At 35.9% G+C, this 16,596-nt stretch overlaps 1 protein-coding gene across 7 annotated transcripts in view; it reads right to left on the bottom strand.

The window, feature by feature from the left end:
- Window positions 1–136: 136 nt before the first annotated feature.
- Window positions 137–16,596, bottom strand: part of LOC117418546 (B-cell linker protein) — a 57,432-nt gene continuing 40,972 nt past the window's right edge. For all 7 annotated transcript variants that reach the window (XM_059035789.1, XM_059035790.1, XM_059035794.1 and 4 more), the window contains 17 exons: window positions 16,193–16,347; window positions 15,742–15,832; window positions 14,326–14,412; window positions 13,612–13,637; window positions 12,607–12,632; window positions 12,202–12,276; window positions 10,758–10,800; window positions 9,892–9,937; window positions 4,678–4,753; window positions 4,562–4,589; window positions 4,441–4,462; window positions 3,852–3,915; window positions 3,721–3,761; window positions 3,029–3,090; window positions 2,721–2,804; window positions 2,235–2,390; window positions 137–826 (listed from right to left, as the gene is read on the bottom strand). In XM_059035789.1, coding sequence (XP_058891772.1) covers window positions 710–826; window positions 2,235–2,390; window positions 2,721–2,804; window positions 3,029–3,090; window positions 3,721–3,761; window positions 3,852–3,915; window positions 4,441–4,462; window positions 4,562–4,589; window positions 4,678–4,753; window positions 9,892–9,937; window positions 10,758–10,800; window positions 12,202–12,276; window positions 12,607–12,632; window positions 13,612–13,637; window positions 14,326–14,412; window positions 15,742–15,832; window positions 16,193–16,347 — 1,199 coding nt within the window. In that variant the 3' untranslated portion in view covers window positions 137–709. The remainder of the gene's footprint in view (window positions 827–2,234; window positions 2,391–2,720; window positions 2,805–3,028; window positions 3,091–3,720; window positions 3,762–3,851; window positions 3,916–4,440; window positions 4,463–4,561; window positions 4,590–4,677; window positions 4,754–9,891; window positions 9,938–10,757; window positions 10,801–12,201; window positions 12,277–12,606; window positions 12,633–13,611; window positions 13,638–14,325; window positions 14,413–15,741; window positions 15,833–16,192; window positions 16,348–16,596) is intronic.

Genomic DNA, 16,596 nt, shown 5'->3' with positions numbered 1-16,596 from the left:
GTTCATGCTCAATAAATAGTTAAAATCCTTAAAACAAAATATTATAATTTAGACATTTGTTTAAAATGTTACAAATTAAGATTAAACTTTTTTTTAGGCAGATATCTGCAGTATAGAGTATTTATAAAATTGTGGCTTTTTCCGTAATAGTTCTTTATTATAAATATATACAAATCAAGCATTTCAGAGTTTAAAAATGTTTAAGTATTTTTGTCATTAGTCATGTTTTGTACACAGATTTTTAGAATTAGACATAAGTCTTACTCTTAACCTTAGCCTCTGAGGAACAATAAATACATTGATAAAAATAACATATTTCCAAATTTGTAGTAAATTGCTTTTGTATGAATCGGTTTTTCACTACAATAATACAAAAAAAAAGAAAAAAGTTTACACATTCTAGGTACAATTTGTATGTGTATAATACTTGCAATCTGAAGTAAAATTAAGCATAACTGTACAGATCCTTGAGTCAGTGTATTTTTATTTGTTTTGTGATTTACATTCAGTTTATGGTTCTGTCTGTTGCTACTGATGCCTGATTTTAAATAAAAAGGTTTATGGAGCTAACAAAACTAGTCATAGTAATAGATCTGTCCTGGCCATCAATTTGATTTCATCCAATCCTGTTGCTTACAGTAGATTCTATATTGGAACCTTTATTTAGCAGAAGAATGTACAGTAGATTATGTGAAAAAGGTTTTGGTTGTTAAACTTTAACAGGGTGTTTCAGTTTTGTTGAGTCCTTGGTATTGCTCTGGTTGTCAATTAGTACCAATGGGGTCTTCTGATGATTCTCAATTATACCAGACACACTTCCAAAACGCTGATTGAAGGAAAAAATAAAGAATTAGCCTGAACATTTAGATTTGTTTTAGTTGAGTCGTTCATGATGTACAGTGTTTATTGCATAAGAAGGTGGCCATTTAAATACAAAAAGATAAAAATGCATTGTGAGAGAGATTCAATTTTGGCGTGGTGTGTCCCTTGACACATTTTTACAAATACTTTGGGCTTTTTTAGCAATCGGACTAAAACTGATACAATAATATGATTCCTATTGTGGATGATGGTGATTATACCTACCAGTTTTACATAACCATTCTCTGCTCAAGTAAGAGATATTATACAAATGTTGTGCATTGTTAGTTGCATAATGGCCTTGGTTGGTCAATAATGTAATGCAGGCTCATTGACACATCTCTGTATTCAAATACTAGGGTCAGGTATCTTAAAAAATATCAGTAATGTTCTGCATTCTCAGGCTTGCTCCAATTTCAACCATCTCTACAATTCACAGAGGAGGATCAAGGATACATTTTCAAAACAGTTCCATTCTTTATTTCACTACATGTAATACTAAGGTTAGAATACGCTGAGACTTGCACTGCCTATTATTTCTCACTGGAGTTCTAGAAATTATTAGAAATGTCTCCCAAGCCGAATTTGGGTACAAGAGCTACAGCAATACACAACAGTCATGTAATTTGAGGCTATTAATCTCTTAAGAGTTAATAAAACTGAAAGAAAGGAAGTACAGCCATGAACATAACCCCCAGATTATTAAAACCTTTAAGATTTTTTGTGAGTTTAATTGAAAAAATATTTTTTAAGTTATATGGAGCACTTCTCAACTATTCATTCCGCTTTACAAAAATGGTGCAAAATTAGCACAGTGGTAAATCCTTAATGAATATGCTCCAATATCTGTGACTCTAATAAACAGTCAATGTGAGTCCTTGTGCAATGCGTCTTTGTGCAAAGCCATTTTGAGAGGGTTTTGAGAAGGTCTCTTGTACCTACCATGTTGTGACTGGAAGTTTGGAGCATTGCTTCAGTGAGTCAGAACTTTGAATGGAGTTGAATCCTGGTTATAAAATCTAATTCTGCACATCATGCATAAAAAGTTTAGTGAACTCAAGATTTGAGTTTAGTAGCTAAATTACATGGATTGCTACTGCATTTTCTTTTCCTGTTAAGCACTATGCTGGAGCTTCTGCTAATCCTCTAGTGATTTATTTTTGTAACATGTTGGCACCTTGAAATGAAAAGTTTCTTGGAGTAATTTTGTGTTTTTGTAAAGAGATGAATGCAATTAGTAATTGTATTTGGCCTCGCAAGTAGGGGTGTGACTGGAATTCAATATACTGTATTGGTATTAGGATAAATTGGTTTTATTGGAGTCAAAATGTGGCTATTGTATGTATGGTTAAACAACAGAAATAACAGCTCACCTCTTCTCCAGTCTTCTCTTTACCCAGAGCATACTGCCGTGATGATTCAATATAGCGCACAGGGATATTGTAGACCTTTTTCTTGTAGAACACAACTAAAGTAAATGGTTGCTTTGCATCCTGACCAGAGCTTTTTCTTATGAGAAACGACCCATCCTATTTTAAAAAAAATATATAAAAAAAATGCAAATATTGAGATGTACTTTAATTGAAACCATTAACCTGTCCCCCTGCAACACACGAGTGGATGTAAGAATGTCAATGGTGTAAATGTGGTTGTTCTTAAATCCACGGGGGTCAGAGTGCTGCAGAGGGACAGGGTAATTGTCACATGTATCAGATGTACTTGAATGTTAGACAGGAATTTGAGATCACTAATGAAGCCACAGGCTGCCTCAATAGAGATTGATGCAAAGTGAACCTAAACAAAAGCATACCGAGTTTCTCTTTGAATTTAATGAATTACTTTCTTCAATAAAAGCATACCTTGTTTGTTCTGACCAAGGCCTCTTCCGCAGTCTTTCGGTCACTGGAACTGGCATACCAAACTTTATTATAAACACCAGCATCCTTGGAAAGAAAAAGACGAAGATTATTAATCTTCTCTAGGTTTTTGTTCAGCACACATCTGTATGGTTTACAATCTGTGTCAACAGATATGCACGTCTTTTCTAAATCTATTTAAGATATTTAGAGAACCCTTAAATAATGACAAGGTTGTTCATTATTTAGGCAAACAAAACGTATAACAAATGTAAAATACATATCCCCTGCCAAAGTCACAGTCCCCGTACCTGTTCTGCAGAACTCGGGCCAGTCCGTGGTAGGGACCCTCTATTTGTGACTGCAGGAACTTCTGCAAGAAAACAGATGTTTTACAGTAAGGAAAGAAAAAGCCTTAACCTTCACAGATTCACTGGTTCATTTAATCTGTGTGTTCCCTTTTGACATTCATCCAAAACAAAACCTTGAAATGAGCTTTTACTAAACCAGACAGCACCTGGTGCTTTATATGGATATACAATCTAATCCCAATAATAATAATAATAATAATAATAATAAACTGTGTAGAAGAACCTGCAGCGTGTGACATATTGCAATGTACTTCAATTGGACTAGTATTTGGAAACATGGTAAAAACAATAGTCCTGTGTATGTAATTGTAACAAAGTTCTAAAACTTTGCTAATATATAACGAAAATATTTTTTAGAAAATAACATTGTAACTTTTTTAGGACCTACGTACTGTAATACACCTACTTTTTTTGCACCAATTAAAAATCAAGTTGTTTACAAACCTCTAGGGGGCAGAAAACAGCTAATATATGCAGGTGGGGTCATCCTTTTGTGTGTATCAAGTATTCTTTGTAAAATAAACAAATAATGGTAATTGTCCAGCATATACGGCAAATTGCTAGTTACAGTTAAACCTTTCTAGTTGACAGTGAATACAAATTGTTATTATAATGACATGACTTTTACTTACTGGGTGGAGTTGTGCCTGGGTTTTGCCCTGGAAGTGGAGGCCTGTGAAATGTGATGTATGCAGTTTAGGATCGATAAGCACTGAAGTGTGCATTTGAATGATGAATGGGAGTAAATACTAAAATGCATTACTTGATTCTTGCAGCGAATTCTGAAGCTACATTCAGGGGGCTATGTTTCATAGCTGCAGGTCTATCTGTTGGGGTTGGGGGGAGAAACAAACATTTTAAAGCAATAAAAAAATAGATGTTTCTACTTGGTGGTAACAAAGAGCAGCCTATAAAACAGACAACTCCACTTTGGAAGATTGAGACATTTTAAAAGACAAGGGTCCATTAGACGGAAATGCAGGCTATACGTGGCATGCAAAAGTCTACTAAGGAAGTTGTTTCACCTTTTATACATCTAGCATAGGAATAGTTACAGATATGAACTTGTCTATTGCCACATTCTTGTGTTCATGTATATTGCATCCTATGTATCCTATGATCATTTGAAGGTAATTTGTCCTACTTTGCATCCATGACATTATTAAGGTCAGTACTGTAGATATTAAATTTAGAGATGCTGCTCAATCGCTAACTCCATTCTGAAGACATCAGGTATCTGTCCAATGAAGCACTGTCTTCTGCTGTCTTCTTGTGTCAATATAATCTAAAGGGCATCCCTTACAAATGATGACATTTAAAACAATGTTACTTTCACCTGTAGGCAAACTTACCTTTTGATGGTAAGTTAGGTTTCTGTAATGAGAAAAAATGATGTAAACATGAGACACTCCATATGATATATTTAGTCTTGCAGAGGAGCTGGATTAAACAGGTTTTTCTGTATATACTTACGGGCTTCAATGGGGGGTTATTTTGTTTCCTAAAAAACAAAAATGTATACAATTACAGTAGGTTGCTGAAGTAACATTGGCCTATGCAACTTTTTGAATGGTTTGAGTTTAGCTTACCCCTCTCTGGGTCGTGGTATTGGAGTTTTGAGTACAGTGACTGCACTGGCATCCTCTGAATTATTACTGCTTATACCTGTATAACAAAGTATTCTATTTAGTTTTGTTGTCTTTTGATACCCTTTTGTATATAATGCAAAATGCATCTGTTCATGTATTTTTGTATAATAGCTGTATATTGTGGTTCTATACAAATTTCATGATGTTGATCTCAAAAGTCATGACCTTACGGATATGTATATTTATCTGCACCTCTTTTACAAAAAAGCTTAAAAAAATATAAGTGGGATGCCATTATAATACCAATGAAGAAATAACTGCAGAAGCATTAGCAGATAACAGAAATGGCAACACTAACTATTTCACCATAATCCACTGTCTCCTTGGAATAAGCAATGCAAAATTGTATGCAAAAATAAATAAATAAATAAATATGTCTCTGAGCTAAAGAAAACCTCCAGTGGAATGTAAGAATACAGTTAGAAATGAAGGCTATACATCTATGTTTAATAAATTCAATGTTTAAACCTTTTGTGTAAAAGGCCCTAATATTTTTCAGTGAAAAAGCACATTTAATTTTGTTTGATAGTCTCATTTTTATTTTACTTTTGTATTTATTTCAATAATGGTTGATTTTTACATACCAGTATTAAATTCCAGATGGTAAACAATGCATAAAAAATACTATAAATTAGAAACACTTAAAATCAATTCAACATCCCCATAAACAGTAACTATTTGTTTAGTATGAATATTGCATTGGTTTGAATTCTGTCTTTTCTTTTACCATTTAAACCTCAACAGCTCTATTATATTTACAGTTGAATCTAATTACAGGAATGATGGAAGAACCTATTTCAGCAGAGATTACTCTATTCTGAGTGTTTTATTGTGGGACTATCAGTAAAGAATATTAATAGAAACTAATTTGGAGACTTGTGTATCTTAATTTGAAATAACATAAAACAAAATGTTTACCGTTATTTATTTATTTATTTACCTCAAGCACTTCAGATAACTGAAACTACCGTAAGTAAAAATAGGAGCTATGGAGCTATAGTGTAACAGTTTACAAGACAGAAAAATATATATATATTTTAAATACTAAATATATTTTCCCACTAGACTACACTGACAAAATGAGAGTGAGGCCAACAAAGACAACCAATTGGAAAGCTCAATGTACAGTAAATGCAACATTACAGCTTGTCACTCAGTGTTGCCTTGTCTCAATTCCCCACACAAGGGATGGGTGTCTATTGGCTGCGAAACTCTTCTCCTCGAATGGTGGCTTTTAAATTTTGGCAAAATTGGTATGCAACATATCAAAAGCCACTATGGGCATAGGCGTAATTTACATGGGGGACATGTCCCCCTCACTTTTTCAATGATGGAGAAACGTCCCTCTCACATTGCAGGTGTGCTAAAACCTTTATTTATTGGTATAATCACTAGTCAATATATGTCAATGGGAAGAAAAATGGGATTGGTTCCGGGATCACTGGAGTTTTTAATTCACCATAGCTCATGTTATTTACTAATGTTATCACACTGAGATTTCTGTCTACTTACAGTTTAACTTTTCATTTTAAATTGAAACCGTAAACTTAAAACAGCAAAATGACCTTTGTGCCTTGTGCAAATAAATATAGACATCAATAACAACTAAATACATTACCAAGAACGTTTTACACAATTATTATACAAAATTAATCACGATATATTATTCTAAATTATTTTGTGTGTTTAAATACATCACACAGACTCTCACACCTCTATTTATAAATGTTCCAAAAACTCACTCTTGGTCACATTTTACTAAACATTTTTAAACTGATAATAAACAATTACCATTATGAACATTATCGTATTCATCATAGTAAAGTTGAGTTCTTACCTGTAAACATGTCTAAACTTATTGTTTGGAGCTTGGTGTTATTTACATTATCGTCGATACACTGCGGTTTGAGGTTCAAGCTACATCTGCATATTTTAAGTGGATGGAAGCTGAAAATACGTTTTAAAATCACCTTCTTTTACCAATACAGTACTAGCATCATTTTAATACCCAAACTGTATTTATCTCAGATATTTAAATTGTGGGGAAACCTCAATGTTTCTATATACAGTGCCTTGCGAAAGTATTCGGCCCCCTTGAACTTTGCGACCTTTTGCCACATTTCAGGCTTCAAACATAAAGATATGAAACTGTAATTTTTTGTGAAGAATCAACAACAAGTGGGACACAATCATGAAGTGGAACGAAATTTATTGGATATTTCAAACTTTTTTAACAAATAAAAAACTGAAAAATTGGGCGTGCAAAATTATTCAGCCCCTTTACTTTCAGTGCAGCAAACTCTCTCCAGAAGTTCAGTGAGGATCTCTGAATGATCCAATGTTGACCTAAATGACTAATGATGATAAATAGAATCCACCTGTGTGTAATCAAGTCTCCGTATAAATGCACCTGCACTGTGATAGTCTCAGAGGTCCGTTTAAAGCGCAGAGAGCATCATGAAGAACAAGGAACACACCAGGCAGGTCCGAGATACTGTTGTGGAGAAGTTTAAAGCCGGATTTGGATACAAAAAGATTTCCCAAGCTTTAAACATCCCAAGGAGCACTGTGCAAGCGATAATATTGAAATGGAAGGAGTATCAGACCACTGCAAATCTACCAAGACCTGGCCGTCCCTCTAAACTTTCAGCTCATACAAGGAGAAGACTGATCAGAGATGCAGCCAAGAGGCCCATGATCACTCTGGATGAACTGCAGAGATCTACAGCTGAGGTGGGAGACTCTGTCCATAGGACAACAATCAGTCGTATGCTGCACAAATCTGGCCTTTATGGAAGAGTGGCAAGAAGAAAGCCATTTCTTAAAGATATCCATAAAAAGTGTCGTTTACAGTTTGCCACAAGCCACCTGGGAGACACACCAAACATGTGGAAGAAGGTGCTCTGGTCAGATGAAACCAAAATCTGCATATTTTAAGTGGATGGAAGCTGAAAATACGTTTTAAAATCACCTTCTTTTACCAATACAGTACTAGCATCATTTTAATACCCAAACTGTATTTATCTCAGATATTTAAATTGTGGGGAAACCTCAATGTTTCTATATACAGTGCCTTGCGAAAGTATTCGGCCCCCTTGAACTTTGCGACCTTTTGCCACATTTCAGGCTTCAAACATAAAGATATGAAACTGTAATTTTTTGTGAAGAATCAACAACAAGTGGGACACAATCATGAAGTGGAACGAAATTTATTGGATATTTCAAACTTTTTTAACAAATAAAAAACTGAAAAATTGGGCGTGCAAAATTATTCAGCCCCTTTACTTTCAGTGCAGCAAACTCTCTCCAGAAGTTCAGTGAGGATCTCTGAATGATCCAATGTTGACCTAAATGACTAATGATGATAAATAGAATCCACCTGTGTGTAATCAAGTCTCCGTATAAATGCACCTGCACTGTGATAGTCTCAGAGGTCCGTTTAAAGCGCAGAGAGCATCATGAAGAACAAGGAACACACCAGGCAGGTCCGAGATACTGTTGTGGAGAAGTTTAAAGCCGGATTTGGATACAAAAAGATTTCCCAAGCTTTAAACATCCCAAGGAGCACTGTGCAAGCGATAATATTGAAATGGAAGGAGTATCAGACCACTGCAAATCTACCAAGACCTGGCCGTCCCTCTAAACTTTCAGCTCATACAAGGAGAAGACTGATCAGAGATGCAGCCAAGAGGCCCATGATCACTCTGGATGAACTGCAGAGATCTACAGCTGAGGTGGGAGACTCTGTCCATAGGACAACAATCAGTCGTATGCTGCACAAATCTGGCCTTTATGGAAGAGTGGCAAGAAGAAAGCCATTTCTTAAAGATATCCATAAAAAGTGTCGTTTACAGTTTGCCACAAGCCACCTGGGAGACACACCAAACATGTGGAAGAAGGTGCTCTGGTCAGATGAAACCAAAATCAAACTTTTTGGCAACAATGCAAAACGTTATGTTTGGCGTAAAAGCAACACAGCTCATCACCCTGAACACACCATCCCCACTGTCAAACATGGTGGTGGCAGCATCATGGTTTGGGCCTGCTTTTCTTCAGCAGGGACAGGGAAGATGGTTAAAATTGATGGGAAGATGGATGGAGCCAAATACAGGACCATTCTGGAAGAAAACCTGATGGAGTCTGCAAAAGACCTGAGACTGGGACGGAGATTTGTCTTCCAACAAGACAATGATCCAAAACATAAAGCAAAATCTACAATGGAATGGTTCACAAATAAACATATCCAGGTGTTAGAATGGCCAAGTCAAAGTCCAGACCTGAATCCAATCGAGAATCTGTGGAAAGAACTGAAAACTGCTGTTCACAAATGCTCTCCATCCAACCTCACTGAGCTCGAGCTGTTTTGCAAGGAGGAATGGGCAAAAATTTCAGTCTCTCGATGTGCAAAACTGATAGAGACATACCCCAAGCGACTTACAGCTGTAATCGCAGCAAAAGGTGGCGCTACAAAGTATGAACTTAAGGGGGCTGAATAATTTTGCACGCCCAATTTTTCAGTTTTTTATTTGTTAAAAAAGTTTGAAATATCCAATAAATTTCGTTCCACTTCATGATTGTGTCCCACTTGTTGATTCTTCACAAAAAATTACAGTTTCATATCTTTATGTTTGAAGCCTGAAATGTGGCAAAAGGTCGCAAAGTTCAAGGGGGCCGAATACTTTCGCAAGGCACTGTATATATATTTCAAGGGCAATTCTCATCCCTCTCATTAAATCTGCATTATGCCGCACTCGCTCTAGCGCTGAACGCTGCCTCAGGAGCTGATTATACTAAAGGGAGCTTCAGTGGGCTTTGCAGTCATGGCTCCGTAATTCCATGACTCAGAAGTGACTGACTAATATAGCTATTTGCCACACTCATCACTCAGGACAACAGTGTGCCAACAATTTATTGTTTTGATTGCTGCAGGAATGGATGCAATGTTTTGTTATACTTGTTTGTAACATATTTTATTATTTCAGATAGAATAATCTTCATGCACGCCCCAGCTACAGAAACTGTCCCCAACACTTTTGAAACTAAAGTTACACCACTGACTACAGGCACCCACATATTTGCCAACATTCTTGAGGATAACTTATGGTAATTGGCCCCCCATGCCTTCAATATATTTATGATGTAAAGAAAACTTACTGTTATCTGGGTCACATATTTCATATTCATCGTCATCTACAGGTTCCTGAAAAATAATAAGATAAAATGTTTTTGATATATACTAACAATCAGGCAATTAGGTAATATGTAGCAAATTATTAACAAGGAATAGAAAAGCTATTTTATTTCTGTTTATACTATTAAACTGGTTATCAAAAGGGTACAACCACCCTGTACAGAAACACAGAGGGATGAAGTTAGTTAGGCAGGGCTTTATAAACCGGTGACATTTCATTTATAATACTGGTAACTATTATGAAATCCATTGACCTTGAGTGATTGCGAATTTTAACAATATGAATAAGAAAATAAATTACAAAATGCAAATGCGAGGAGGATCTGGTCACCAACTTTTCATGACATAACGTAAAAATAATGTGAAAAAGTAGCCACATGAGTGGTATAAATATATATGCCAACATATATTCTGTTTTTGAAAAGTAATATATAGGTTGAGGTCAGTGACAAGGCCAGGATCCTTGAATACTTACAAATAGAGGAGAAAGTTAAAGTGAAAAACATGTACTTCTGTTTATAAGGGGAAGTTTTCATCAAATGTATACAATTGTAAAGTGTGTCCTGGAAGAGGATCAGAAAAAAGACATTTCACATGAAGACTACATCATCAGAGTAATTAAAAAGGGCCCTTTTTTTCTTTCTGAAACAATAAAACCAAACAAACTCAGCTATACTAATGGGCGATAAATCACGTGTGGCCTTGTTTTTGCGGTCTTGGGACCAAGGGCTTCTGAGGCCCGGCACCCAAGGCAAGGCCAAAGTAAACGTCCTCAAGCCAGTCTCAAGGACTCTAGACTACATATAAGCTTCACATCTAGAATACGTACCGGATTAGGAGGAGGTACTTTTCTGAACACAGGTTTTACAAACCTAAAAAAAAAAAAATGTTACATGCACACAGGCAAGGTTATTTTACTATTTTATTTAATGATGTTTTATAAACCCTAATAAAAGTTTCCCATAGTAAAAGTATGGTAAAGCAGAGAATGGTAGTATGGTTAAAAAAGAAAACGACATGGCAAACCATGGTAAACTATGGTAAATGCAAATTATAACTATGGGAAAAGCATGGGAAAACTGCAAAATTACTGTGCAAATTTGCTGTGATAAGACATATTGTTAAGACATATTTTGCTGTCTCTGTTAGTGTCTGTTTTAAATAAATGATCTGTGGGTACTTAACAGACAGCCACAAAGCTATTACCTAATTACACTGGACTGGAAGAACAGAACTTTAAAACAGCCAGAGGCCTTCAATCTTTAGCATTCTTCACTTCGATGCAACATTTTTAAAGTAACACACATCCCCGCCACTGTAAATTCAAAATTAGAGCCATCAGTATGACACAAAGGTTGATGACCATGACTTATATCAACTTATATCAATAGTATAGAATAAGAAATGGCAACTATTAAAACTGGACCTGGAACCAAATACCAGGATCCAAATGTCATTAGGTAAGCACATGAGGTGTTGGTTTCATGGTAAAGTATATTACATGACTGATTTACAGTACATGGCACAACGTCTTGTGTTCTCAAGATACATACAGACGGATGGATGTACAGACAGACAGACACCTCCATAAATTAGCAGACTGGGATCCTCCCAATAATGTTAATAACCAGTTTGGTCACAATTTAATAAGCAGTGTTTGAAAGACCTTTCTTTAAAGGATTTACAGGATTTCTTGTCAAATGTCCACTTGCATCTCAGTGGTCTAATCCTGAATAAATCCTGAATAAGTAATTGCCTTCAGCATCATATTTATCGTCATTAAACAATACAGAATGAAAATATTGATTCTCACAATGGCAATCCTACAGCGATGAGAAAATAGTGGAGACTGGTGTATTTCGCCTGTCCAGTTGTGATAAAACTTGCTAATAACTTTCTTTATCACAGGTTATTGATTGTATTATAGTCTGGGGGTGAATGGATACATTTTCTCTTTCTCTCCAGCTGTATGTCACACTTATATTTATATATATATATATATATATATATATATATATCTTGAGCAGCTCTTATTCAATTGGAACTTACTTTGGACTGTAAAGCATTAAATTAAGATTCTGAAAATCTAGGGCTATATAGAGACATCTATCTATCAATCTGTACGTCAAACATATATGCACTGTATGTCTTGGAGAGCTACTCTTTCATGTAACTGGTGACTCCCATTTTGCATTTATAGAACAATGGCGGGGGAAGAATGTCACTGACATGCTTGTTTTTGTACCAGAAATACGCAGTACATTAAACCATACCGAGAGCTGTCTGTTGGACTGGAACCTTTTGGTGAGGGCTGCTGGCGTGTCTTCGGCAGCAGTGGCACTTTCGATCTGTAAATACATAAAACACCACAAGGATATTCTTAAATTAGCAGCTAATTCCAAAACATTGTCAAATCATAAGTAGCTCAAAATGTCATGCAATTACCCTTTTTTTCATTTCCCATGTCAATAACCATGTGACCATTTAGCTCTTTCAGACCCTCCTACTCAACTCTCTCTCTCTCTCTCTCATTTCTACTGCAATGCACTTTGCACCAAAGGATGCCTCACCTCTGAATTACTTAAATGAAAAACTACAGTATACTGCAGCATATTGATTCAATACTTGGCTATGAATTAAAGTCTACACTGATGCACGGTATTTAAAAATAAACGTACCTGTTGATTGGTGGAGATGGCTTTTCCTTTTAAAAGAAAATAGGTAATTAATTAAAACAACTTTTTAATAATTAGTAATGTCACTTACTGTAATATGAACTTATTTTTATCTTACTGTTGGATCAATTTTATTAAAAAAAGAGAAGGGTTCTCACTGCAAATTGTAATGGAAGTGCTATAATATTTTAATATTGTATTTTGATTCCAAGAAACACAAACTATGAACCTTTATAATCTGGGTAATAGCAGGAGAAATCCTCACACCAAATTTTAACTAGGGCGTTAAGCCCCATGATTTAAAGTGACATTTTTCCAGAAGACGTGACTAATCCTCTATGATTAATGTCCCATATTTTCATTCTCTTCTCATCACAATTTTGATACAAAACATCAATCTTCAGTCTTGGATACAGAAACACCTGCCACCCAAGTGCCTACAACCAGCCCATGTTGTCTTGTCATCATGACCAGCAACAGAGGAGGTGCAGCGCTTATATACAGATGAACACGCTTTATATCATGATTGCCGTGCAGGCAGAAAGCAGGTCATGATATAAACCGGGTTTCACGTTTGCCTAAGACAGCACATTACAAGTGCGAGAAAAAAAGAAAGTAAACTAACAGTGAATTAAAGAGCAGTGTTGTCATACTGTACATTTAGTCATTCTTTACATTTATACAAATGCATATACAGTAGTTTACTACAGGACAAATATGTTGTCATTAACTGGAACGAAACAGTTTGTATCACTGTCTAAAAAAGGCATGAATTGTCGACTGATGAGAGCTCTCAATTAGGCATTGAACTTAGTGGGTTTTTTTGTGTGCATTTGTATAAGACTGACTATCTTAATAAAAGAAAGATTTCCATTGGCATACCTAATTGACCAATCACTTGACGAACATCCCATTTACACCAACTTGCACTACAGACAGCAGATGTATGTACTTTTATGTGTTTAAGCATTAATCTGTAAACAGTTCATGAAATAATTTTAAACCAACCTCCATATCTGGTACTTCATAAACCTCTGGAAGGGAGGAGAATTATGAACAATGAGTTACATTATAAATGATGTACAGCTGACAGAATACACATACAAATGATGCAACACCAACACAAGGTCGTTTTCAGTATAGTTAGCAACATGTGTTGAAATCTGCTAAATTCAAATGGTGTCATGTTCTAACCAACATTTTTTACATGTGCAAAAAAAGGGATCAGCCTGCTCAACTGACTTTGTACTTAGCACATACCTAAAAAAAACTGATTTAAAATGTCCAGGTTTTTTTGTTAAATTTACTGGGATCTGATTCTATTTTTTCTCTCAATCATTAGCGATCTAATTATCTGCTTGAGTGATACCACATATATAACGATTGAAGAACTATAACCCAAGTTATGGAGAAAAAACAAAAGCTTTGAATTTACATTCATAAGGGCTATGGTATGACAATAATAATAAAGAATGATAGAGAATTATTTCTGTAATACAGCAGTATACTTCTCAGTTCCACTGAACAGAACCCCCCCCTAGTTTTTTTACAAAAATTGCATCTACAACTGCAAGTTTATCCTTTTACTATAATTAGCCGCCACAGACCTACATTCATTCTTATATATCAGCATAACAAAATTACTTCTCCTGTAAAACATCTGTCTGAAGTACTGTATTCCTCTTCAGGTGTCATTACTCCACTAATAGAAAAACTATGTACCTGGACCTTCAGCCACTTTATGTGCTCTGATGGGAGCTGGAGAATGGTTTCTTATGGGCTTAGCATTCCTGTTAACAACAGGTGGGGCTGTGGGAAAAAAAAAAAACTGCGTTAGTCGGTTTTGTGTCAGGATTGTATCACTGACCCAGGCCCAGTATATTCCATTGATTCAAACAGTGGCGATTCGGCTGCCATTTAAGTTGAAACACTCTCCAGCATTTTATACCATTTAAAAGACAGTATCCTTGCATGTCTATTTTTTCGCAACTTTGGTACACAAAGGGCCCTATTTGTAATCATACCAGTTTAGATAGGCTGCTGTTTAGATCACTTGTATATACTTTCTTGTCTGAAATAGTTTAAATAGGCAAGTGCATTTGGACAAGCAAAACACAAGTGACAAAACCCATCTCTGTCATTGCATATAAAACCGATAGTCATAGACTGTTGCAATCAAACTCACACAAGCCACATATAACCACCCACTCGATATATCGTGGGTCTCAGGGTCCAATATAAATCCGCTATATATCGAGGGCCATAGAAAAACAAATAGGCTAACAAATACTGAACAACCACTCCCTCGTTTTATCAGGGGCGTCATGCTCCAATATAAATCCTCTATGCAACCTGCTTTGTCTCATTTTTCATACAAAAGCAGCACACAGTTTTAATTCGTACTGCGGAGGGTAATTGCTTCTCATTAGCTTAAGTCTCCAATTAATTTCATGAGTCTTTCTCCCCTTTCTCAAATGCACAAACCCGCTGCATTGAAAGAATCCCATTCCAAACATAGGAGGCTTGTTGCTAGGGAGCTGACATCATTGCCCTATGACTTTTGCTAGTGCATTGCTGCACTAGTGAACACCTCGTTGGCTAAAATAACAACTGCTTCAGCAAGTAGATATTTAATTTGCTTTGTGTTATTGTGCAATGCATGCGCATATGATAACAGTATGATATTAATGCTTTGTTTTTGTTTGTTTTGTATATTTTTGTTTGTGATGTGCATTATGAAATAAAACGAACAGTAATTCTAAGTGTGATTGCCTATGTATATTGCAGCTAAGGCATGCGCAATTAGACTGTAAAAATGGATCACGATATATCCGAATCCGCAGTATAGTGAGGGGCGATATAATGAGGGGTGGGTGTATTTTGTAACAGTGTATGTATCCTAGGTTACGTCTTTATAACACAATCTGTTACCACACCCCTTTCCTTTCTCTGCCAGCTACCATCCTTGCAGAAGCGCTTAGCATGTCAAAATATGAAACAGGGCTCATATCAATGTAACTTGTGCTACCATTGCACTTTCTTAGTACAGAGTCATTGAATGGTCATTGTTGTATCACAGTATTGCCATTGAAAATCTGATGTACTGTATAACTGAAACAATAATCCTGTATAACTCACGGTGAGAAGTTGCTGAAGCAGATTGTTCTGTGGGGTCGATGTAATTATCATCTTCATCATCATCATCATCTTTGGGGCACACATAATCACACTGTAAAGAAAAAGAGAGATATTGAAATATACAGCATACCTTGTAGGAATCTACATCACACAAATATAGTATTAGAGTGGGAGGGGAAGACAGAGAGTTGTCATTGTTTTATTAGTTGTCCCTCAGTATATATATATATACCTGCTTCCTAGACCTCTATACAGGACTGCAGTAGAGAAAGAGTTATTTATATCTAGGTCTGGTTAGTGTTTAAAGATAAATTCAGACTTATTGGCTTAAAATAAGAAGAAAATTCTTATTTTGTCTAGGCTAATCAAAATGGACTGGAATATCTTTTCACTCTTTAAGATACACAGCTGCACAGATATTAGTTGGTAAAAGACAAAGTGGGTACGTTACATCGTCAGCCTCCTCTTTCCTTAGTTTGGGTTTAGACTGGTGTTGCTGGGAATGTTTTTTCTGAGGAGGTGGTAGCTGGGGTTTACTGGCTGAATGACCTGGCATGAAGGGAAAGGGCTTTCTTGGAGGTGGCCTCTTGCTTTCGGTTCTGTTGTCTGAAATTAAAAAAGTTTGTGTCAGATCGACCATCCGCCATGTAGTTTCAAATGAAAGGACCTGTTTGTGATTACTTCTGTGGACACCAGACATCAAAAACTGACATGTTACATCACTATTCCTACAGAACACCAAGCAGCTTTAAATATATACACACATAATACACTGTACTAGGGATTATACATTCCAGTTTATCCTGCACACAACTATGATCTCGTTCACAGAACACCACACCTAATTTCAATGTT

The sequence above is a fragment of the Acipenser ruthenus genome, chromosome 13 (assembly GCF_902713425.1).
Source record: "Acipenser ruthenus chromosome 13, fAciRut3.2 maternal haplotype, whole genome shotgun sequence".
NCBI lineage: Eukaryota > Metazoa > Chordata > Actinopteri > Acipenseriformes > Acipenseridae > Acipenser > Acipenser ruthenus.
The sequence above is the reverse complement of the archived record's forward strand: the minus strand, read 5'-3'. Positions and strand labels throughout refer to the sequence as shown.